Raw genomic sequence first — 26052 nt, forward strand, 5'->3', positions numbered from 1 at the left:
AGTGCATGTTCTTTAAAAGTGCCCTTAGGTAAATGTTGTCAAATTCTGTATACCCAAGGAACCACTACCACAATCAAGTTAAACATTTTTTTCACCCCAAAAGTTTCCATTGTATCTCCTCCCCATCACTTCCTCACCTGCCCCAAGGTGCAGCCAAATACTGCCTGCTTTTTAATTTTTTTTGGTCACAAATATAGGTATTTTTTTCTTTTAAGAAAATATTTTATGCTTTATGGGCCATTTGGTCTGTGTGCAGCAGCTCAACTCTGCTTCTATAAAATGGAAGCAGTCATGTGTATTATCTAAACAAATGAATGTGGCTATATTCCAGTAGAACTTATTTCATATACACTAAAATTTGAATTTCATGAAATTTTCATGTTAGGCATTTTTCTTCATTTTTTTCTTCAACCATTAAACATTTTAAAAGTCTACCCTAAGCTTGTGGGTCATACAAAAATATGAGACAAGCTAGATTTGGCTCATGCATAGTTTGATGATCCTTGCTAGTGACTGTATTTGTCACTTCTAAAGTTTTGCATACATAAAATAAAATAGACACTTTTGTTTCTGATTTCTTTCACTCAGCATTTTAATTTCTTTTTTTTTGCTGAGTAGTATCTTATTGTCTGGATATACCACATTTTGTTTATTCCATCACGCCTGGTTTGTTTCTAGTTTTTAGTAAGTAGCAGTACAACTACTCTTAATATTTATGTGTAAGTGTATGTGTGCATGTCTTGCATTTCTCTTGGGTAAATACCTTAGAGTGGAATTGCTTTTTGTACCATCATAAATTTGTAAAGCTATGCTTCACCTTATAGGAAATTGTCAAACTGTTTTTCAAAGTAATTGTATCATTGCATATTTCTGCCAGCAGTTTATAAGGATTTTAGTGTTTCATTTTATTGTCAACATTTAGTATTATCAATCTTTTACATTTTAGCCATTATAATATGTGTTTGATGATATGTCTTGTTGATTTACAATTATATTTGTCTGATGACTAAGGACATTAAATATCTGTTCTTGTGTTTATTAGCAAGTTGTCTGTCTTTTCTGCTTGTGTGTGTGAAGTATTTATTCAGATTTTTTGTCTCCTTTTAAAAACTGGTCTAGTTTTCTCCTTTCTGTTAAATTTTAAGAGATCTTATAATATTTCAGATAAAAGATCTCCCTCAGATATATGGATTGTGAATATCTCCCTCAGCCTATGACTTCACTTTTCATTTTATTAAGAGTATCTCTTATAAAATGAAGACATTTTAAAGTTGATAAATTATAATATATGATTTTTTCTTTGGTATTTTATACTTTTTGTATCACATGCATGAAATCGTTACCTACCCCAAGGATGCAAAATTTTTTTCTCTGTTTTTTCTTCCAGAGATTGTTTAGTGTTAACTCTTACATGTAAATTTGTGATTAATTCTGAGTAAAATTTGTGTGTAGGTTGTGATACTGGTTCCTTTTTTCCCATACAGATATCCAGTTGTTCCAGCACCATTTGTTGAAATGGCAACTCTTTTCTCATTGAATTACCTCAGCACATTTGTTGAAAACTAAATTGATGGAATATGTGTAGGATTGTTTCTGTCTTCTCTCTTCTGGTCCTTTGATCACTCTCTTTGGCCTAATGTCATTACCAAACTTTCTTAATTGCTATAGTTTTAAAGCACATCTTGAAATTATGTCTTTCAAGGCTTCTGTCTTCGTCTTTTTTAAATGCTTTTTTTCCCTTCATGTTTTAAGATGTATATAAGTTTTAGAAGTAGCTTGCAAGTCTCTACAAAAAAGCTGGCTGGAATTTCATTGAAATTTTATAGAATTTATTATATAAATTTTGGGAGAAATGATACTTTACCAATATATAATTTTCCAATTCATGTGCATGGTATATCCACTTATTTAGATATTTAAAAATCCTTTCAGTAGATATGGTTGTCAGTGTATAGAGCTTGCTCATATTTTGTTAAATTTTTCTCTAAATATTTCACAACTTGTTGCTAATAAATGACATTAATGTTTGCAGCAGCGCTCCTTTCACAGGGGTACCAGCTGCCGGGGGTCTGTCCCTTGTAGACCCCTGACCGGGTGACGGATGAATAACATATACTTGACAGAGATATTCTGCTTTGCCAATCCAGCTGAGGGTATTCAAGCTGATTACACACTCCCCACCGAGTACTGTAAACAGTTGCAACTGCCTTGATCAGCTAGTGAGACTTGCATTTATTCAGTAAGACTGATTAACAAAGGCTTGAGTCATCACCAGTAGAAGGTAATTGACACTGTGGACTTCTCCAGTAAAAAGCACTTAAGCACCCAAGGTACATGAAAGGTTAGTCTTAATATCACATGAGTAAACAAGCTAGCTAGGTAAACTACCCTGCCTTCCTTTGTTGCTACTTTAATTTGTTTAACAGTAAAGAGACTAGGTCACCTTTAGCCAGCCAGTTCTATTACCGAAGCTATGCAAACTTCTTGGCCTTTCAAGATTTGTGTCTATCTCTATCTCTAACATTTTATAGAGATAGATAAATTTTATCTATATAAAATCTCTAATATTTTTCCCACAGCCGATTGAGCCCCAACAAATGTTAATTTCAATTTCTAGTTGCATGTTATTACTCTATTAATATAATTGTTTTCTATTGAGGTACAATTCAGGTAACACAAAATTAACTATTACAAAGTCTACAATCCAGTGGCGTTTAGGACATTCACAGTGTTGTGCAGGCAACACCTGTATCAATTTCCAACCATTTCCATCACTGCAAAAGAAAACCGATAATCATTAAACAACCCAGCCCTGGGCAGCTACAAATCTGCTTTCAGACTTTATGGATTTACTTGTTTTAAATATCTCCTATAAATTGAGTCATGCAATATGTAATTTTTTGTGTTTGGCTTTTCTTCACTGCATTTTGTTTTTAGATTCATTTATGTAGCATGTATTAGTACTTTATTTCTTTTCATTGCTGAATTATATTCCATTGTATGGATATTTTATCATTCATAAGTTGATGGGCCTTTGGGTTGTTTCCACTTACTGACTACTGCCTATTGTGAATCTGATCACTCATATCACTACTATAAATCTACTACTTACCTTATGATATATAGTATCATCATCATCACACATCAAATCTGTGTTTTATTGTACATTTTTAGTTTTACTGTGTGATGAAGCGTCGTTACCACTTTGTGTAAGGTACTGGTGTTTTCCTGTGACATAATACATGATTATGTTTTGTGAATGTTTTATGTGTAGTTGGGAAGAAGGTGTATTGTTTAGTATCAAGGCATAAGCCTGAAATCTGTTCGGCTATCTTGTTATAATATCTAACTTAGTGATTATTTTCTTTAGGCCTTTTACAGTTTTTCATATTTTGTATCTACTGTTTTGTACTAAGAGTGGTGTGCTGGTTTCTACTTGGTGTGGTGTGCTAAAGTCTTTTTATTTGTCTCCTTACTCCTTATATCTTCTATGATTTTGCTTGTAAACATAGTTGCTTTGTTATCTGTCACTGAAATATTCATAACTGTTGTATATTCACGGTAACTTTTAGCTTTGGTACTAAAAAGGTCTTTGTCATATTTAATGCCTTTTTGGGTTAAGTTTTATTATAATTTAATTGATACCAGGTTTGTAATCTCTGCATTCTTATGGTTTCCGTTTGCCTGGTAAACCTTTTCTATCTCTTATTCTTAGTTTTTCTGAGTCACTTGGTTCTAAATGTGGGTCTACTTTAGAGCATGTAGCTGGTTGTACTTTATGAGACAAAATATATAAGTTAAGCCTATTCATCTTCATTGTTATTATTGATAGGTTATTTTTTCTCATGTATGTTATATATACACATTATTTATAATGAGTATCATATTTGTTGTGCTTATTTCTCTGTGATGTGTTTCTCTGCTCTTTAATTAAAAAATAATATTTAGATTTATGGAGATTTGTATTTGTGTTCCATTACTCACCTTTGTTCTTTATGTTTTGAATTTAATTTTTAATTTTTAATGGACAAATAATAATTATATGTATTATATATTTATGGGGTAAAATGTGGCATTTTGATATATGTTTTCATTTTGGAAGGATGAAACTAAACTAATTATTTTTGTGTTAATAACATTTAAAATCTACTCTTAGTAATTTTGAAACATACATTTTGTCCAGTAGATTACTAAAGAATATTCCCCCTAACTGAAATTTTGTGCTCTTTGATCAGCCTTTCCTCTTTCCCCTTCCATCTCTCCTAACCCTGTCTTGTGGTAATCATCATTCTACTCTCTTCTTCTATGAATTTGATATTTTTTAGATCCCACATATAATTCAGATCATGTAGTATTTGTCTTTTTGTGCCTGGTTTATTTCATTTAGCATTAATTCATCTTGTCTTTTTAAAAGCTGAAGCCAGGTGCAGTGGCTCACACCTGTAATCCCAACACTTTGGGAGGCCAAGGAGGGCGAATCATGAGGTCAGGAGTTCAAGACCAGCCTGGCCAATATAGTGAAACCCTGTCTCTACTAAAAATACAAAAATTAGCCAGACGGGCATTAGCGATGGCGGGTGCCTGTAATCCCAGCTACTCGGGAGGCTGAGGCAGGAGAATTGCTTGAACCGGGGAGGTGGAGATTTCAGTGAGCCAAGATTGCATCATTGCACTTCAGCCCAAGACGCCATCTCAAAAAAAAAGAAAGAAAAAAGCTGAATAGTATTCAAATGTGTGTGTGTGTATGTGTGTGTATATATATATTTCATCCAATGATGGACACCTAGGTTGCATCTATATCTTAGCTATTGTGAATAGTACTACAGTGAACACAGGAGTATAACTATCTCTCTGGCATACTGATTTCATTTCCTTTGGATATATACCCAGAAGAGGAGTTACTGGACCATATGGTAATTGTAATTTTACTCTTCGGATGACTCTCCAAACCCTTTTCATATTGACGGTTATTTTAAATTTTCACCAACAGTGCACGTGGTTTCTTTTTCTGCTCATCCCTGCCAGCATTTGTTAAATTTCATCATTTTGATAATAGCCATTTTAAACAGGTGTGAGGCGATAACTCATTGTCATTTTAATTTACATTTTCCTAATGATTAGTCATAGTGCACATTTTTTCATATACCTATTGGCCATTTGTATGTCTGCTTTTACAAAAAGTTTATTTAGGTCCTTTGTCCATTTTAAAATTGTGTTCTTTATTTTCTTGCTGTTGAGTTGCTTGAATTTCTAATGTATTTTGAATATTAGCTTCTTACCAGATGTGTGGGTTGTAAATATTTTCTCCCAATATGTGGATTGTCTCTTTATTAATTATTTCCTTTGTTGTGCTTAAGATTTTTAGTTTGATGCAGTTTCATTTGTTTATTTTTGCTTTTGTTTTGCATGTACTTTTGGGAAAACCAAGAAATTTTTGCCCAGATCAATGTCATGTAGCATTTCTCTTATGTTTTCTTCTACAGTTTCGGGTCTTACCTTTAAGTCTTTAGTGCATTTTGAGTTGATTTTTATGTATCAAATAAGGGTCTAATTTCATTATTTTGCGTGTGAATATCTAGTTTTCCCTGCATAATTTATTCAGGAATCTGTCTTTTCTCCATTGTGTGTTGTTGACACTTTTGTCAAAAATCAGTAGATTGTCAGTACTTGGGTTTATTGCTGGGCTCTATATTCTGTTCCTTTGGTTGATGTTCCTTTTTTTTATGTTGATACTATGCTGTTTTGTTTAACGTAGGTTTGTAGTATATTTTGAGGTCAAATAGTTTGATGCCTTCAGTTTTATTCTTGCTCAAGATTGCTTTGGCTACTGGGCATCTTTTTAATTTCCATATGAATTTTAAAATTGCTTTTTCTCTTTCAGTGAAAAATGCCATTGGCATTTTGTCAGAAATTGCATTGAATCAGTAGATTACTTTTGGTAGCATGGGCATTTTAACAATATTAATTATTCCAATCCATGAACATGGGCTACCTTTCCATTTATATAAGTCACTCACTATTTCTTTCCTTAATGCTTTGTGGTTTTCAGTATTTAAATCTTTTAAGTCCTTGGTTAAATTTACTTCAAAGTATTTTTTATGCTATCATGAATGGTATTGATGTCTTAATTTCTTTTTCAGTTAGTTCATTATTAGTGTGAAGGAATATTACTGATTTTTGTATGTGGATTTTGTTTTCTGCAACTTTACTAAACTTCTTTATCAGTTCTAACATATTTTTGGTGGAATCTTTAGGGTTTTCTGTAGACAAGATCATGTCATCGGCAAACAGAAGCAATTTAACTTTTTAATTTCCTATTAGGATGCCCTTTATTTCTTCTTTTTATCTGTTTGCTATGGCTAGAACTTTTAGTACTACATTGAACAGAAGTGGTAAGGGGGGACATCCTTCTCTTCTTTTTGATTATAGAAAAAAACTTAAAACTTTTTACCTTTCAGTATGATGTTAGCTGTGGGCATATCATAGGTTGATGCAAAAGTAATTGTGGAATATGTGACCTTTATTGTGTTAAGGCCTGGAGCCTGACAATGCAGGGACTAGTCGGGTAGTGGGATGAGTCTGGATTCTGATACTGCATTGGCCAGCATAGAGCTTGGGACTGTGGGGTCATGCCTGGCCCTGGGTGCAGAGAGGCAGGCCTGGTACTGCCGTCCAGTGAAAAGTTGAGTGCTTATTTCATTCTTCTTCCCTGACTTGCGGATATCTTGCTTAGTGTTATGCTGCTTGGGCTTTTGGGAGAGGTAATATGGATAATGTTAAACTGGCTTTTCTACCCTCTTCAATGCATTTTTTTTTTCTTTTGGACTTCTGGATTCCTTAGCTTTTGGGAAGGTATTTTCATGCATGGATAGTTTTTCAAATGGATGTTTCTATGAGAGATGAACACTAGAAAGTCTTATTCCACTATCTTCCTAAAATCACTCCTCTAGAGTTTTTTTTTTTTTTTTTTTTTTTATCCAGATATATGGGGGTTTTAGTAGAGTTTTATTTGTTTATTATTCATTTTTGACTTAATTGTATTGTCATCAGGACCCATTTTTTGGTACTATTTTTAGGAATTTGTTGCAGTAATCTTCATTTGCTAATGGCAAGTTAAATATTATAAATGATTTATATATTCTGGTTTTTAAAAACAAAGAATTGATGAACATAAAATTTAGGCTAGTGGCTACTTCTGGTAGGAAGAGGCAGTAAGATAGGTTAAGGGAGCAACACACAGATCGATACAAGTGGTAGCATTAGAAATCTAGTCCTTAAATTAGATAGTTTAATTATCCCATTATATAAATTACCAACAGTTTTATAAGCAGAAAATATACATGCCACTTAAAATCACCACCATAATCTTTTGTCTTCACAAAAATAATAAGCAATATTTATGTTTTTTTCAGATTTTTTCTTATATAAATGCAATTTATATCATTCCCAAGCCAGACATAGAGTATAATCAAAATACAATAGTTTTCTCTGTCACTGACCTTTTAAAATGTATTCAGTGCAATACATTTTTCCCTTGATCTTGTATGAAATCCTAGACTCACTCTTAGTTAATATAAGGAACTCCAGAGAAATTAATTTGCAAACGTGTGTAAATAAATAATTAAAATTATCTAGATCAGATAAAAGTAAGAATTCTGAACATATTTTGAAGCCAAATTTTCTCTTTTCCTCTATTCTATATGTTCTTTCATTCTTAACCTAGGATTTTCCTCCTTTCCTGACTCAATAATTTTTTTATCTTTCTAGGGGAGAGGAGAAAATTACAGTCTTATGTGTGAAGAATAGTTGTCATATTTAGTTAAGGTCCTCTATGTGAGAGATGCACAATGGCTGATCCATTCTCACGTAGGTGTCTTTGGGTTCTCTTCTGAGTTTTGACCTTTCTAGAGGCAATTCTCATGATGTGTGGGAGACACATACTTTCTTCCTGCTCTAGCAACTTTTACTTTGGTTTTCATTTGAAGTCCTCCAGTGCTTCCAGACAATCCTCTTGGTCAGAATATTAAGTAGATGCTGGCTAGCTGGAAGAAATATACTTTCTTTTTCTTGACTTCAGTGTTAGTACAAATGCTTCCTAAAAGTAACTGTTTCTATTTGTCCTTCTACCTCAGTTAAATAGCCATAGCTGGTCACACCTAATTCAAAATTTCCTCTAATATACAACCTCAATTTTAAGGGGACCCACAGCAGACTCTTCAAAAACTTCTGTGAAGTCCCACTCATTAGGCTTGTGTAAGAGGACAGACAACGACTTCCTTGGCAGGCAGAAAACTGGATTACTAACACTGAAGTGGGCTTTTCTGATAATCCTCCTCCAGTCTTTCCACCTTTCACTCTTTTTGCCTCTTTTATTGACTCTATCTGATTCAAAGATTACTAGTTTTGACCTTTGTTTTAGTCTCTTCTTTTGAAAATGTTCATATTGGTCTTATACGTCACTTAGGTATACAGTATCTATTTTCTTTCAGAGACTCAATTGAACTAGCAATATGATTATCTGGTTACATTTGTTTGCATTTATTAATTCATTAGCATATATGTTAGAGTTACTATTGATATTGGAAGAAAAATAATGAAAAAGTTGAACATTGGGACATTTTGACTCATTCACTTAATTTTATGTGTCTATACAATTCAGGAAAAGATCATATCATTTCATTTTTGTCAGTAGAATGGTTTAGCTAACTGGCAGTGTACAAGAACAGCAGTAGTTCTCATTAGGTGTTTTTGAAAGGGTTAGTGACACCATCAGCCTTGTCTCTATAGAATGTGTTATTGGATTGGAGAATGAATTGTAACCTAGAAATATTGAAGGCAAAGATATCTGCTATGTGATTATATTGTTGTCAGTAAAAGAAAGTGGATGAAAATACTTTGTGGTGGCTGTTAGAATGAAAAGGAGGGGTCAGATACAAGAGAGATTATACATGTAGAAATTAAAATCTACCAATTGACTGGATGTTGCACACAATAAAGTGTGAGGTTTATGTCCTAAATAATTGAACAGTGCTCTTTAAGAAAGGATTGCAAAGTGAGAGGAGACAAGTTTATATGTACCAAATTAATCATGCAACTTTTACAAAATGGAAAGTTTCATCTAGTACTCTAAAAGGATGATCTAAAAGGATACTCTAAAAGGATGAGGATGATCTCAGAAGCTTAAAAGGGTGAATTTAAAGGAAATACATAGATGTTCTTTTTTAAAACACAATTTATAGCTATATTTGTATTATTCTTAGCAGTATCTTAGCAGTAGTAATAACAGTAGAAGTAATACCTGCCAATTATTAAGTGCTCAATATGTGTTAGGTGTCTTAAATTACATTACCTCATTTAATTTTCACATCAATCCTGAAAGCTAAGTGCTGTTATTCTTCTTTTACAGATGAAGAAATTTAGCATAAACAGATTAAGTAAATTGTCCAAGGTCATATAGTGATTTTAGATGTAAATTTTGAAGTCAAGCTGTTTGAGTCCAAAGCTCTTGCACTAACGCTTTGAAACTCACTTTATTAAAGAAATATACCAAAGTGAAAATGGAGAGAAGCCCAAAGAAGAATTAGATAAATACTTAGATCCATAGTAGACTTCAGGATATCCCCAAAAGACTTGAAGGAATTTCACAAAATTTTCAGAAAAGTGAATTTACTTCCATTTAATTAAAAATAATTTATATTATCTGGTAACCTTAGCTTTTGGATGGCATGAGGAAGTTACAGGACATAAAAATAAGGTAATAATAATACTTGAAATGTGAAATGTGCATGTTTGTGATGTAGAATATTCAATATCATTTTGGTTTTGACTTACAGCTTGTACATGCAGTGGCCATGCAAATATCTGTCATCTACACACAGGAAAATGTTTCTGCACAACTAAAGGAATAAAAGGTGACCAATGTCAATTGTAAGTAAGAATGACATTTTAGAACTTTGGTGGATTGAATTTGTGTTGTTGAAGTAATTTTTATGTTTTACTTTTTAATTTAGTGTTGTGCTAGTTAGGCATACCTTTATTACAAATTTTAACTTTTATTTTAGATTTGAGGGTACATGTGCAGGTTTTTAACATGGGTATATTGCATGATGCTGAGGTTTGGGATATGATTGATCCCATCTCAAGATAATGTGCATAGTACCCAATAGATAATTTTAAAGTGCTTTCTCCCCTTCCTGCCTCTCTCTCTCTAGTAGTTCCCAGTGTCTGTTGTTCCCATCTTTATGTCCATATGTGCCAATATTTAGCTCCCACTTAGAAACAAAAACATGTGGTATTTGGTTTTCTGTTCCTACGTTAATTTGCTTAGGATAATGTATCCATGTTGCAGAGGATATGATTTCATGTTTCATGGCTGTGTAGTATTCCAAGGTATATGTGGACCACGTTTTCTTTATCCAGTCCACTGTTGATGGACTTTTAGGTTGATTCCCTGTCCTTGCTATTGCGAATAGTGCTGCAGTGAACATATAGGTGCATGTGTCTTTTTGGTAGAATGATTTATTTTCCTTTGAGAATTTACTTGCATCTAATGAATTCTCTTTAAAAATTAAACCTTTTAAATAACAATTTTGTTGAGGCTTTAAAACAAACCCATAGAACGTGTTATCTTTTGCATTTCTAGAAAAAGAAGCATTCTTAATCTTATGTATCAAATCTACATTGTTATCTTTACACTTTTCTTTCACATTATGCCTAATATAATGTCTCTATGTCCTTCTTTTTTCAGCCATTTATTATTAATTCTGATAATTCTTGTCCTTTAACCCTTTCAGCTGGTTCCTTACGTTCATCTTCCTCTCTTTTCTCTGTTCTTTCAGTATGCAGGAACCCACTATTGCTACTCTCCTCTCTGTACTTTCATGAATGATTTTTGTCTTAGCATTTAGTTGTTATTCTAAAATTTTATTTTCCTTCAAAAATTAACTTTAAAAGGCAACATTTTAGGCTATTTAAATTGTTTTTTATTTTTCTGGTTTATGTATATTATTAAAATCAAATTTTTATGGTTTTGAATTATATGTGTACAAATACATGTTTATATTAGGTATATATGTACTGTATTTGACACAAATAATAAATCCCAATTATAATTACAGAAACATAGGGAAAGTTTAATAAAGAATTCTTCAAAACTATAAATATATAAAAACTTATACCTAGAGTCTATTAAGCATGGAAAATGATCCTTTTATTTTTATTTAAAATAAATATATTACTTGTTGCAGAGTTATTCTAAATGTTTCAAGTTAGGTGATTATGTCTTTGCCTAACCACCTAAGTATTACAGATTTTCAAATTCAGACAAGGTAAGCACAATCAGTTTTTATTCCTTCTCTATAGTCTCTGAAATTAAATACAAGTTCACAGCAAAAGATCTTGGCGAAATTCCTATTAAGGAAGGCCATTTTGGTCTTAAAACCAATGAAATTAAATCATAATCTTCTGTTCTAAGATCAAGGATGCTGCTAATACTTTGCAACACTAAAACTTGATTATAAGTAAGGCCAACTTCATGGGCATGTGGCCTGTGAATTTATACAGATTCCCACACTTACAAGGACAACACACTTCGTTTAGTGTTCTGCTATCATGGTCTTGAAATTCTTAATAACTTTTAAACAGGAACTCTACATTCTTCTTTCGTGCAATCCTCTCCTATTCCCTCAAATTATGTAATAATAGCAGGTTCTGGTTATAAGTAATGTTGTTTCTCTTGATTAACTTCTATTAAATGTGTTGGTCGGATAGCAGTGTGCAGCAATGAAAATATTTTTCATAGACCATAGTGGCAGTATTACAGATAAAAATAATATATGAGATTCTACCATGATAGTAAACACTGACAATCTTCTTAGTATAGTTTTACATAACTAGTATAGCCATATAACTATCCATAATAATGATTTCTGTGATACAGTATTACAGTAACATATTTTTGTTTACAGACAAAAGAAAGTAGAATTTTAATTCATTGAAATAGTGAGCTTGTAAGCTTAGCTAAAATAGAATTATAAGATTTGGCATATGTGCAAAATATTAGAAAATCAATTATGTAGTTCTTAATGATAAAAGTACATTTTCCCCATTCTCATTTATGGTTTTTTATGAGGAGGATAATAATGGAATACTAATTTGTAAAGAGTATTTTGTAGGTGGTATTTGTACACAGAATTCCGTTCATTTACTTTTTTGTTTATTTGGCTTTTGAGTATGAAACAGTAAAGAATAGGCTCATTATACTTAGAGCAATTAATTGCTATAATGTGCTTATACCTGAAAAAAGAAAAAGGTTAGGAAGGAGAGCTAGTCCTTCAAATCAGTAAACAATTATTAAGTGAGTACTTGATACTATTAATAAAGATGAATAACATATGGTTTTTGCTGAAAGTATCTCAGACTAGCAGTGAAGACACTGACCAAAATACACTATATCAATTTCTTACATTAGTGATTTGATATGCTTATGAACCCCTTCCACTTATTAGGATAATTTCTGTTTGGTTTTAAGTATTTAGTCAGATGTCATACCTTACATATTCTTAATAACCATCCTAAACTGAAATTGGTTCTCTTCATATCTGTTCATTTCTTTTCTTGCATTATTTGTGTACTTGTCTGTATCCTTTACTAGAGTGAAGTTTTGGGGGGACCACTGCAACAATACCACAGTGTAAGTGTTCAATAAATTTATTTAATAGAATGGAATGAAGAAGGTATTGATGGAGCATTGAAAAGGGAAGTATTAATTTATTTTGGCAGGATAAGGAAATTTAAGCAGAGGATGTTCGAACTGGAACCTGAAGGAGTAATAAAATCAACTTTCTGGGAAAAGAAAATAGGAAACAAGGGGAAACGGCATCAATAAAAGCAAAGAAGTAAAAATGAACATGACCATAGCATTTCCGGTCTTTGCTCAAGAATGTTTAGAGCTGGAAAAATATCGCTTCTACCCTTACAATGAAAGGGAAAAAAGCTGGATAAACTGCAAATTCATGAGTTTTCTTGAAACCATTGGAGAACTGAGAAAACAGGGTAATCAAATGGCCACAAATCTAAAGAGAGACAATAGACTGCAGAGAGATGAGGCATGAACATTGGCTTACCTGGAGTGAAATCATCTGGAAACTGATAAGAGGAGATCAGCTAGGGTGGTTGATATTTGGCAGGGATTAGGTATACACTGTCAATAGTGTGAAGCTCCTGGGAGCCACAGAAATTGGAAGAGTATGGAGAAGCATACTCTTTGTAGAGTTTTCAAGCCACCTATTGTGGCTGCCATTCCCTTCCACCAGTTGCTTAGGGGAAAAAAGTGAACATTTCAAGAGAGCATTCCCTGTGTTGTACCTTGTGGAAGGGATTGGCAGCCACAGTGGGCAGGACATCAGTAGTACAGTCAAAATATTCATTTAGATGAGCACCAAATTATTCATTTTGCCATAGCAATGATAATTCTCAATCTTGTTTTGGCCCAAAACACAGCTGATCATCAAAAATTGTAACTTAAAAATGAATTTCTGTTTGTGTCAGCTCTGATTTTTTTGAGCAGTGGTTTTTCGTTTTCCTTGTGGAGATCTTTCTCTTGCCTGGGTGTTTTCCTAGGCACACATAATTGTGTGGCAGTTATGAATGGAAGTTCTTTCCTGATTTGGCTCTCAGCTTGACTGTTGTTGGTGTATAGAAATGCTATTGATTTTTGCACATTGTATCCTGATACTTTGCTGAAGTTGTTTATCAGCTGAAGAAGTTTTGGGCCGAAACTATGGGGTTTTCTAGATATAAGATCATGTTGTCTGCAAACAGGGATAGTTTGACTTCCCTTCTTTTTATTTGGATGCACTTTGTTTATCTCTTTTGCCTGACTGCCCTGGTCAGAACTTCAGATACTATGTTGAATGGGGGTGGTGAGAGAGGGCATCCTTGTCTTGTGCTGGTTTTCAAGGAGAATTCTTCTTGCTTTTGTGCATTCAGTATGATGTTGGCTGGGGTTTGGTATAGATGGCTCTTAATATTTTGAGGTATGTTCCTTCAATACCTAATTTACTCAGAGTTTTTAACATGAATAGATGTTGAATTTTATAGAAAGCCCTTTCTGCATCTATTGAGATAATCATTTGCTTTTTGTCTTTAGTTCTATTTATATTATAAATCACATTTACTGATTTGCTTATGTTGAACCAACCTTGCATCCCAGGGATAAAGCCTACTTGATCATGGTAGATAAGCTTTTTGATGTGCTGCTGAATTGTTTGCCAGTGTTTTGTTGAGGATTTTTGCATCAATGTTCATCCAGGATATCCACCTGTAATTTTCTTTTTTTGTTATGTCTCTGCCAGGTTTTGATATCAAGATGAGGCTCTCTTCATGGATTGAGTTAGGGAGGAGTCCCTTTTCCTCAATTTTTTATTGAGGAGAGTGTATCTGGTAGAATTCATCTGTGAACTCATCATATCCTGGGTTTCTTTGGTTGGTAGGCTATTTATTACTGCCTCAATTTCAGAGCTGATTATTGGTCTGTTCAGGAATTCTGTTTCTTCCTGGTTCAGTCTTAGGAGGGTTTATGTGTCCAGAAATTTATCCTTTTTTTTTGATTTTCTAGTTTATGTGCATGGAAGTGTTCATCATATTCTCTCGTGGTTGTTTGTATTTCTGTGGGGTCAGTGGTAGTGCCCTTCTTGTCATTTCTGATTGTGTTCATTTGAATCTTCTCTTTCTCCTTTGTTAGTCTAGCTAGTGGTCTATGTATTTTATTATTTTCTTCAAAAAACCAGCTCCTGGATGCATTGATCTTTTTATTGTATTGTGTGTGTGTGTGTGTGTGTGTGTGTGTGTGTGTGTGTGTGTTTATCTCCTTCATTTCATCTCTGATTTTGTTTATTTCTTGTCTTCTGCTAGCTCTGGGATTTGTTTGCTCTTGGTTCTCTAGTTCTTTAGTTATGATGTTAGGTTGTTAACTTGAGAGCTTTCTAACTTTTTGATGTGGACATTTAGTGCTATAAATTTCTCTCTTAACACTTCCTGGAAGACAACCTAGGCAACCCCATTCAGGACATACGCCTGGACAAATATTTCATGATGAAGACACCAAAAGCAATTGCAACAAAAGCAAAAATTGGCAAATGGGATCTAATTAAAGAGCTTCTGCACAGCAAAATAAAGCATCAACAGAGTAAACAGCATACAGAATTGGAGAAAATTTTTGCAAACTATACATCTGACAAAAGTCTAATTTCTGTCATCTATAAGGAACTTAAACAAATTTACAAGAAAAAACCAACCCCATAAAAACTGGGCAAAGGACACAGGCACTTTTCAAAAGAATACATACATGTGGCCAAAACTCATGAAAAAAGTTCAACATCACTGATCATTAGAGAGAATTAAAACTGGACCTCTTCCTTACACTGTTAATACAAAAATTAACTCAAGATGGATTAAAGACTTAAATGTAAAACTATATAATTTGATTGTGCTGTGGTCTAAGAGACTGTAATGATTTCAGTTCTCTTGCATTTCTTGAAAAGTGTTTTAATTCTAATTATGTGATTGATTTTAGAGTATATGCCATGCAGTGATGAGAAGAATGTATATTCTGTTGTTTTCAAGTGGAGAGTCCTGCATATATCTATGAGGTCCGTTTGGTTTGATCCAGTGCTGAGTTCAGGTCCTGAATATCTTTGTTAATTTTCTGTCTCAGTGATCTGTTTAATATTGTCAGTGGAGTGTTAATATCTCCCACTATGATTATATGGGAGCTTAAGTCTCTTTAAAGGTCTCTGAGAACTTGCTTTATGAATCTGGATACTCCTGTATAGGTGCATATATATTTAGGATAGTTAGATTTTCTTGTTGAATTGAACCCTTTACCATCATGTAATGCTCTTCTTTGCCTTTTTGATTTTTGTTAATTTAAAATGTGTTTTGTCAGAAACTGGGATTACAACTCCACTTTTTTCTCTTTTTCATTTGCTAGGTAGATTTTTCTCCATTCCTTTGTTTTGAGGCTATGTGTGTCATTGCATGTGAATTGGGTTTCTTGAAGACAGCATAGCAATGGGTCTTGGATCTTTATCCAGTTTGCCACTCTATGTCTTTTAATTGGGGGCATTTAACCCATTTACATTTAAGGTTACCATAAAATATTTAATTTCCAACAGAATTTAGCAAAAACATTGTTGTGTCTTATACACAGTAAGTGTGCTAACTAAATGTATTTTGGATGGAAAAAGAGAAACATCAATTTATTAGGTTAGTGGTTCTTGGTGGAGATGGAATAACACCCCCTAGAACTTCATGGATTTTCATAATTAATTATTCTAATAATTAATTATGCCATAATTAATTACTGGCATAAGAGGATGAATAGTCACAGCCCCTTATTAGAATGGGCACTTATGGAGACCAGGAAATAAATAAAATCTAAGTCCAAATATGTTTCATTGAAGACAGTAAATCTACAGACTCACTCTGTAGTCATTTTCCCTGTTCCTTAGTTCATAATTAAAATGGATGTATGTAGCAGCCAGCAGATCTCTCATATTGGCTTCCTGACCTGTGGAGAAAGAGCCAGTAAGGTAGAGAGGGGCCAAGAGAAAGAAACCCATGAAACTAATTCCATTCATTCTGGACCCAGTCAAGATGGCAAATCAGAGATCTTATGTCAAGACAAATAGCAGGCTGTTGAAATGGAGAAAATGAGGGATTATAATATTCTCAAATATGAGCTGGATCCTATTTATAAGTGTAGTGCCAAAATAATTCCCTAGCTTAAAATATGGACAGAATTGTGATAAAATCTAACAGAAAATATATTTTCTTTCTTGAAATCCTACCACATGTCAATGTATACGTTCTGTTTCTAGTATGTAAAAAGACTGTAGAGACTACATCATGTCTTAGGAAACAGGGGACATATTTGAAAAGGAAATAATAATATAAGAGCCAGTCAAGTCATATTGTGGACCTCTGGAACATTATCAGAGTCCCCTATTTAAAAACAATTGCAATCTACCCCACAGTAATTTTACCATGTAGTTTCTACTACATACATTTTATATTATAGCACTATGAAATTTTAACAAATATGTAGGACAGGAATAATATGATAATTTTAATTCCTATATTATGAAATTCAGTAGTACTCAAATTTGGCACTAATTTAATATGTTTTTGTTTTTAGTCTCTTAAGAGGTGTCTCAAATATTCTCCACACACATTGTATAGTCACAGATGTGTGTGAGCAGGATAGCTATTGGTGATGAGATTTTCTTAAATGAAAATCTTGTGCCATGTTGGTGTGCTGCACCCATCAACTCGTCATTTACATCAGGTATAACTCCCAATGCAATCCCTCCCCCCTCCCCCCTCCCCATGATAGGCCCCGGTGTGTGATGTTCCCCTTCCCGAGTCCAAGTGATCTCATTGTTCAGTTCCCGCCTATGAGTGAGAACATGCGGTGTTTGGTTTTCTGTTCTTGTGATAGTTTGCTAAGAATGATGGTTTCCAGCTGCATCCATGTCCCTACAAAGGACACAAACTCATCCTTTTTTATGGCTGCATAGTATTCCATGGTGTATATGTGCCACATTTTCTTAATCCAATCTGTCACTGATGGACATTTGGGTTGATTCCAAGTCTTTGCTATTGTGAATAGTGCTGCAGTAAACATAAACCTGCACATTGTGCACATGTACCCTACAACTTAAAGTTTAATAATAATAAATAAATTTAAAAAAAAACAAAAAAAAAAAATGAAAATCTTGGTCAAATTCTGAATGGTATTATAAAAGGTAGATTTTCAATTTACATGATAGTTGCAGTCTTAGAAAATTCAATATGTGTTATAAATATGCAAAACTATTTTGTGTTTATATGTAAAATGGAGTTAGATTCCAGGCTCAAATATTTATGAGCACATTTTTCACCTACTTAAACATCTGCCATGTTATTCTAAAGTTATATGAGATTTTGATCACTTTTTTATTTTGTGGAATTACTTTGTGTGTTTATAGGATGTCTGCACCCCTGGTTTCTCTTTCATTCCTTTCAGTAAACCCCAGTGGAACTCCATAATTATGGAAATAATGAATTGTTACTCACAAATTTATCCCCACTCAGAACCACTGGCCTTAAAAATTAGTGTTTTTCTCTAGCCAAAAAAAGTTGATTGTTTCACTGTTTAATATAAGATCTCAGATCCTTTTATTGATTTCTGGTGAAAAGTACTCTAAATGGCACTCTTAGATATTTTGTTGGTAGATTAGTTAAAATTGATGAGTTGATTCAAAATTGTTTTACGTTCTGTTCACAGTCAATTGAAGATAAACTTGTCAAAGGCATTTGGAATTAAAAATACAATTCCCTAAGATATATAGCAATATTATTAATCAGGATCTTAATTGTGTTAATTAACTTATAACTGGCTCCCCTTTTCTGTTCCTTATACCTTTGCCATTTACTGATCTTACAACTTCTTCATAACTACTTATTTCAGGCTTTAGACCCTGGTTCTCAAAATTAGGGCACAGCAAAATCTGGGATATGGTGACTAAACTCCTGGGATGGGAACCAAAATTCTACTAATAGGTAAATAGTGAAATAAAAATTCTTGATACATTTTGAGAAATGTTGCCATAGGAAGATCTTCCTGAACATTTTTTTCCTCCTTGGCTTACCTTTAGGCCAGTAATATCTAAGATTATTACCCATTTTTCTCCATCTTTTATCAAGTCTCTTTTGTTTGTTTGTTTTGTGAAATTGCCTTGATGATCATGCCAATGAATTCCTTTCCATTTTAGGAAGATCAAAGTTGTACCTTCTTTTCTAGAACAGATTCTGGCACATAGTAGGGACTTTATATTTTAAAAAATATCTGTTGAATCTTTATTTTTCCTAATTACTCTCATCTTTTTTTTTTTTTTTTGGTCTGCTATATGGGGAATGGGGATAAAAAGTACATCTTTTTTCTATGTGACTTAATCTACATTGTTATAATCGAGACTACAGAGGGAGAATAATTTGCTGTACAGCCTGCTTACACATAGATTATCACCTTTATAAGCACAATTGGATAAGTAGTGACTATAGTCTTCAAATACTGACACTAATTTTTTTTTGTTTTGAGACAAAGTCTAGCTCTGTCACCCAGGCTGGAGTGCAGTGGCACAATCTTGGCTCACTGCAACCTCCACATTCTGGGTTCAAGCGATTCTCATGCCTCAGCCTCCCAAGTAGCTGGGACTACAGGTACCCACCACCACACTTGGCTAACTTTTGTATTTTTATTAGAGACGGGATTTCATGTTGGCCAGGCTGGTCTCAAATTCCTGACCTCAAGTGATCCACCCACCTCGGCCTACCAAAGTGCTGGGAATACAGGCATGAGCCACTGCACCCGGCCTCCAACACTAAATATTGTTAAGATTTTTCTAGGTTGTTTTGTTGCTGTATTTGCAACTGCTGATAAGACTAATGGTTTCCTTGTGATAATGAGTTAAGCAGCCTTGATGTCGAATATATAAGATACTTGAGGAACTCTTATGCTTGCTTTATTCTGTAAACATTTATTCACTGAGAGGCTATGAGACAGTAGCAAAAGCCATACATCTGAAAATATCAGTTCAGAAAGCATGTTACTAATCTTAAGCTTGCCCAGTGTGAAACCATATATGGTTTTGTCCAATTTCTACCCTTGAGGAATATGTTCTGGTAACAAGTCTAACTTGAGCATATAACTTCCTATGTCGGGTAAATGTTTGAGTTCTTTTGGAGGATGACTTATTGAATTTGAAGCTCTTGGATTTTAGGAATGTACTTTTGAAGTTAAATGTTCTCTCATCAGTCTTTCTATACCAACACCTTGTCCCTCAAAACTGTATTAGATTGAATGTCATTTCATCACCAATTTTGAAAACGTTGTGGACACAACCCAGCTGTATTTCCCAGCCTACATTGCAGTTAGGTTGGAAGTCATGTTATTGGGCTCTGTCCACTGGACAGAAGTAACACCCAGCACTTCTAGGCCTGGCTTTTAAAAACCTCATGTGCCATACACCCTCTGTTTCCTCATTCAACAGTTCAGTGGAGAGGAAGATGAGGATCTGACAGATTGCAGAGGCTAGGAATAGCCCAGATCCTGGAAGATGGCATGGAGCAAGACCTTTTCTCCAACTCTATTTCACACTGGATAGTGTCTTCAGCTGGAATTAAACTTCTTATATAGAACTACTGAGATTTTAAGGTTGCTTACTGGAGTTGCCTATCTTTTCATGATTAATTAGTATTCCCTTAGCATCTAGCTTGACATCCTTAATTACCGTACTTTCACTTAAATAACCTTAAGGGTCCTGTTCATTAAGTGTGACTGCTGGAGTAAGTTATTGAACAGTGTGGGGGTATTTAGGGTTAATTTGTTCTTTAATCCCCATTCATCTCTTAAAACTTGCAAAAACCTCCCAGCCCCCCCTTTTTTTTTTTTTTTAAATCAAAGCTGTTCTCATTTAAAGCTTTTTTTTTTTATTTTGAGACTAGCAGAGTCCATGATTTCCAACTTGATTATTACATTCACATAAGGCATAAAAGTTAAATGACTTTATTTAACTCTAGGTGGTCAGAATGGTTCCTAATACATTATAGAATTGTTGGAATTGCTAATAAAAAAGAAAAGTGCACAGTAAAGAACAGGGTATCAAGTTAAGATTTAGGATATACTAGCTACAAGTTGGAAGAACTTAGAAAAAGAAGCAGATGTGTGTGTCAAAGAAAGAGACAGCACTTTAAGCATTTATTTTACTTTGATCAGTCTTCTATATATTTATTATTCAGTTATCTTGAAATATCAGGGGATGAAATAAATAGCCAAATGTGTCCCAACTTAACGTTGTATGAAGAAATAAAGTTTTAACATTTAAATGCAGAATATATCTGGTATATGTGTAGGTGTTTTATCAGAATATGGACTCATGTCAAATGCATGTGTGTTATAAGATGAACTACTGCTATACACTAGTACGTCCTTTTGATTTATTTCTGGGGGCTCCAGTGTAGTGGCTGTGTTGTACAGTTTAGCACTTTTAGTTTTATGGAAAAATGGTAAGTGACTGAACATATTTCAGTGTAATCTCTTTTTAAAACAATTTTCTTTTTTGTCTTGTTTTGGCAATTTGCAGGTGCAAATATGATATCCTTTCTTTATTGTTAATAATGTTTGTCCTCTCACCTCAACATAATGTTTTAAGATTTATCCAAGTTGCTGCATTCAGATAGCTGTAATGTGATCCTATTCAGTGTTGTAGAATATTTCATTATATAATTATAACACTCTTCCTTCATTCATTTGCCTGTTTTCTTTTTTGATAATTCCAGTTTTGTTTTTCTTTTTCACCATTACCGTTAATATTTTATCAGTATTCTTATATGTTTCCTGGCTTACAAATGCATACATTTTGTTGAGTGTGTATTCATTATTCATATTTTCAACTTTAGAAAATTAACTATTTTGTGAAGTGATTATATTAAATTATACCCATTCCAAGTCTCTATGAATTTTATTAATGCTCCACATCTTTGCTGAGAGTTGGTATTCCAAGGCATTTTAATTTTGACATTTCTGATGGGTGTGTAATTGCTATGTTCTTTAGCTTAAAAAATTTCTTAGTTCTTAAAAGTTTATTATGTTTAATCTTTAAAGGTTTCATCTCTTTAATCACCAGTGGGATTTTCTCTTTTTGCGAAACAGTGTTCTCTCAAGTTTCTTGTGATTTTTCTGCTGGATTATCCTTTTCTTAATCATTTTTAGTAATATTTTATACATGCTATGTACACATCTTTGGTTGGTGATATGTTTAGTAAATGTCACTCTGTGGTTGGACTTTCATACCAATTTATATATCTATAATGAGACATTCTTAATTTTAATATAATCCAATATATCCATCTTTTCCATATGGTTAGTCCTTTTTTAGGTTCTGTTTAAAAATTCATTCTCTTCTCCATTATCAAGTAGTATTCAGGTAGCCAGTTGGTGATGGAATTTATTTTTGGCCTGAAGGTTTTAACTTTCATCCTATGTCTTTGAAAGAGATAAACTAGTCAGATTTTTGTTTCTTCCAGTGTCTGTTTTGTTCTTTTCCTTTAAAATATTTTCATTTATTTATTTAAATTTGATTTTATTTTTAAATTGACATATAATAATGATACATATTTATGGTGTTCATAATGATGTTTCAGTACATACAGTGCCTAATGATCAGATAGGGCAATTAGCATTTATAATCTCTTTGTGTTGGGGACATTCACACAAATGATCTTTCCAGCCTTTTGAGCTATATAGTGTATTATTGTTAACTATAGTCCTCTTAAAGTAGTATAGAACATTAGAACTTATTCCTCCTATCAAGTTGTAATTTAATATGCTTTAGCAAATCTCTCCTTATTCCTCTTTCCCCACACCCTTCCCAGTCACTAGTACCTTCTGTTCTACTTTTTTCTTCTATGAGATCAACTTTTTTTTAGTTTCCACATGAGTAAAGACATGCAGTGTTTGACTTTCTATTCCTGGCTTATTTCACTTCATATAATGTCTTCCAGTTCCATCCATGTTGCCATGAACGATAGGATTTCCTTCTTTTTAATGGCCAAATAATATTCCATTGTGTATATACACTACATTTCCTTTGTTCATCTATTGATGTATACTTAGGTGGATTACATATCTTTGCTGTTGCAAATAACATTGCAATAAATATGAGGATGCAAGTATGCCTTTGACATACTAATTTATTTTCCTTTGTATAAATACCCAGTAGTGGGAAGGCTGCATCATATATATAGTAGTTCTATTTTTAGTATTTTGAGAAATTTCCATATTGTTCTCCATACTGGCTGTACTAGTTTACATTCTTATCAACAATGTATAAGAGCTCCTTTTTACCACATCCCCACCAGCATCTTATATTTTTGTCTTTTTAACACAGCCATTTTAACTGGGGTCAGATGATATCTCATTGTGATTTTGATTTGCATTTCCCTGATGATTAGTGATGTTGGCCATTTTTTCATAGACTTGCTGGCGATTTTGTATGCCTTCTTTTGAGAAATGTCTGCTCAGATTGTTTGCCCATTTTACAATTAGATTGTTTGTTTTCTTGCTATTGCAATGTTTGAGGTCCTTATGTATTCTGGCACTTAACATCCTGTCAGATGAATAGTTTGCAACCCATTCTATGGATTGTCTTTTTACTCTGTCGATTGTTTCCTTTGCTGTGCAGAAGTTTTTTATCTTGATATAGTTATGTTTGTTAATTTTTGCCTTAGTAAACCTGGGCTTTTGAAGTCTTATTCGTAAAATCTTTTCCCAGATCCATGTCCTGAGGCATTCCCCTGGTGTTTTTTTCTAGTAGTTTTATTGTTTCTGGCCTTACATTTAGGTATTTGATCTATTTTTCAGTTGTTTCTTGTATAGGGCAAAAGGTGAGGGGTCTAGTTTAATTCTAATGCATATGGATATCCAGTTTTCCCAGAACGATTTATTGAAGAGATTATTTTTTCTCCAAGTCATCTTTGTTCTTGGCATCTTTGTCAAAAATCAGTTGGCTGTTGATATGTAATTTCTATGTTCTCCATTATGTTTCATTGATCTATGTGTCTGTTTTTATGCCAGTACCTGTCATTTTGGTTAGTACTACTTTGTGGTATATTTTGAAGTCTGGTAGTGTGATACCTCCAGCTTTGTTCTTTTTGCTCAGGATTGCTTTGCCTACTAAAGGTCTTCTGAGGTTCTATACAAATTTTGTTTTATTTTTTTCTATTTCTGTGAACAATGTCATTGGTAGTTTGAAAGGAATTGCATTCAATCTGTATAGCTTTGTGTAATATGGCCATTTTAACAATATTGTGATTCATGGGCATGAGATGTCTTTTTATTTGTTTGCATTCTCCTCATTTTCTTTTATCAGTTTCTTTTGTAGTTTTCCTTGTAGAATTCTTTCACCTCCTTGGTTGTCTTTATTTCTAGGTACTTTTTTGTTAGTTATTCTAGATGAGATTTTCTTCTTGATTTCTTTTTCAGCTACTTGGTTGTTTGTGTATTGAAATGCTACTGATTTTTTAATGTTAATTTTGTAACCTACAAGTTTAATGAATTCATTCAACAGTTCAATTAAATAATAGTGTTTTGGCAGATTCTTTAGGATTTTCTGTACACGAGATCATGTGATCTGCAAACAGGACAAGTCCACTTCCTCTTTTCCAATTTGGATGCCTTTTGTCTTTTTCTTGCCCAGTTGCTCCAGCTAGGACTTTCAACACTATGTTGAATAAGCATGGTGAGAGTGGGAATTTTTGTCTTGTTTTAGTTCTTACTGAAAAAACAAACAAACAAACAAAAAAAACAAAAAAAAACAAGAGCATCATAGTAAAACAGGAGTAGATTAACCCTGATACGCAAACCAGACGAGGATACAACAACAAAAGGAAAACTATAGGCTAATATTTCTGATGAACATGTATACAAAAGTCCTGAACAAAACAAAAGCATTCAGCTTTTCCCTATTCAAACTAGTGTTTGGTGTGGTTTGTCATGTATGGCCTGTATTGTGTTGAGGTACTTTCATTCTATACCTAATTTATGAGAAGTTTTTTTTTCTTTTTTTTTTTTATCATGGAGAGATGTTGAATTTTGTCGAATGCTCTTTCTGCATCTTTTGAGATTATCGTATGGTTTTTTTCCTTCATTTTGTTGATGTGATATGTCACATTTATTGATTTGCATTATGTTGAACCATCCTTACATTCCAAGGATAAACCCCACTTGATCTTAGTGTATTATCTTTTTATATATCATTGGATTTGATTTGCAGTATTCTGTTCAGGATTTTTGAAAATGTTCATTAGAGATATTAGCCTATAGTTTTCTTTTTGTTGTTGTGTCCTTATCTGGTTTTGGTATCAGGGTTAACCTACTCCTGTTTTACTATGATGCTCTTGTTTACTGCTATTTTTTCGTTTATCAGTTTGGGAATTACAGAAAGTTTAGCCATTTCTCTGCAAAAATTGCTACTTCTCCATTCTCTCTCCCCCTCCTTTTTTTTTTTTTTTTGACAGAGTCTCGCTCTGTTGCTAGGCTAGAGTGCAGTGGCACAATTTTGGCTCACTGAAACCTCCGTCTCCCGAGTTCAAGCAGTTCTGCCTCAGCCTCCCGAGTAACTGGGACTACAGGTGCGCACCACATGCCCAGCTAATTTTTGTATTTTTAGTAGAGATGCGGTTTCACCGTGTTGGCCAGGATGGTCTTGATCTCTTGACATCATGATCTACCCGCCTTGGCCTCCCAAAGTACTGGGATTACAGGTGTGAACCACTACACCTGGCCTCTCTCTCTCTGTTTTAAAAATATTATATGATAGCATTTTGATGGGTTTCTTTAGGGAAAAAAAAGAGCAAAATAAGTGTGTTTTACCTTTTATATCTTTATATCTTCATTTAAAAAGAAGTATTATTTTCTTTATTTTATTTTATTTTCAGAGACAGAGTTTCACTCAACCTGTCACCCAGGCTGGAGTTCAGTGATGTGATTTTGGCTCACTGCAACCTCCGCCTTGTGGGTTCAAGTGATTCCTCTGTCTCAGCCTCCTGAGTAGCTGGGACTACAGGTGTGCACCACATGCCCAGCTAATTTTTGTATTTTTAGTAGAGACAGGGTTTTACCATGTTGGCCAGGCTGATCTCGAACTCCTGACCTCGTGATCCACCCACTTCAGTATCCCAAAGTACTGGAACTACAGGCATGAGTCATCACACTTGGCCTATCCCTTCATATTTAATCATAAAAATGCAAAATTATTTAGCAGATTTTCGCTGTTTTAAATAATCTGTCATATTTTAAAATTATGGCTGTTACATGCCCCTTATTTTAGTCTGTGAGTAAAAAAATTATGTCTCTTGACAAAGTATATGTATATATTTAAACATTTAGATATATATTTAATATATTTAATATCTAAATATTTGTATTATAAATTCAAATATTTAAATAAA

At 33.6% G+C, this 26052-nt stretch overlaps 1 protein-coding gene across 3 annotated transcripts in view; it reads left to right on the forward strand.

Moving 5' to 3' along the window:
• The window catches only part of ATRNL1 (attractin like 1), an 809729-nt gene that overhangs the window by 278351 nt on the left and 505326 nt on the right, over positions 1-26052 (forward strand). For all 3 annotated transcript variants that reach the window (XM_038008819.2, XM_073019389.1, XM_007964178.3), the window contains one exon: positions 9834-9927. In XM_038008819.2, the coding sequence (XP_037864747.1) occupies positions 9834-9927 (94 nt within the window). The remainder of the gene's footprint in view (positions 1-9833; positions 9928-26052) is intronic.

The sequence above is a fragment of the Chlorocebus sabaeus genome, chromosome 9 (assembly GCF_047675955.1).
Source record: "Chlorocebus sabaeus isolate Y175 chromosome 9, mChlSab1.0.hap1, whole genome shotgun sequence".
NCBI classification, from domain to species: domain Eukaryota; kingdom Metazoa; phylum Chordata; class Mammalia; order Primates; family Cercopithecidae; genus Chlorocebus; species Chlorocebus sabaeus.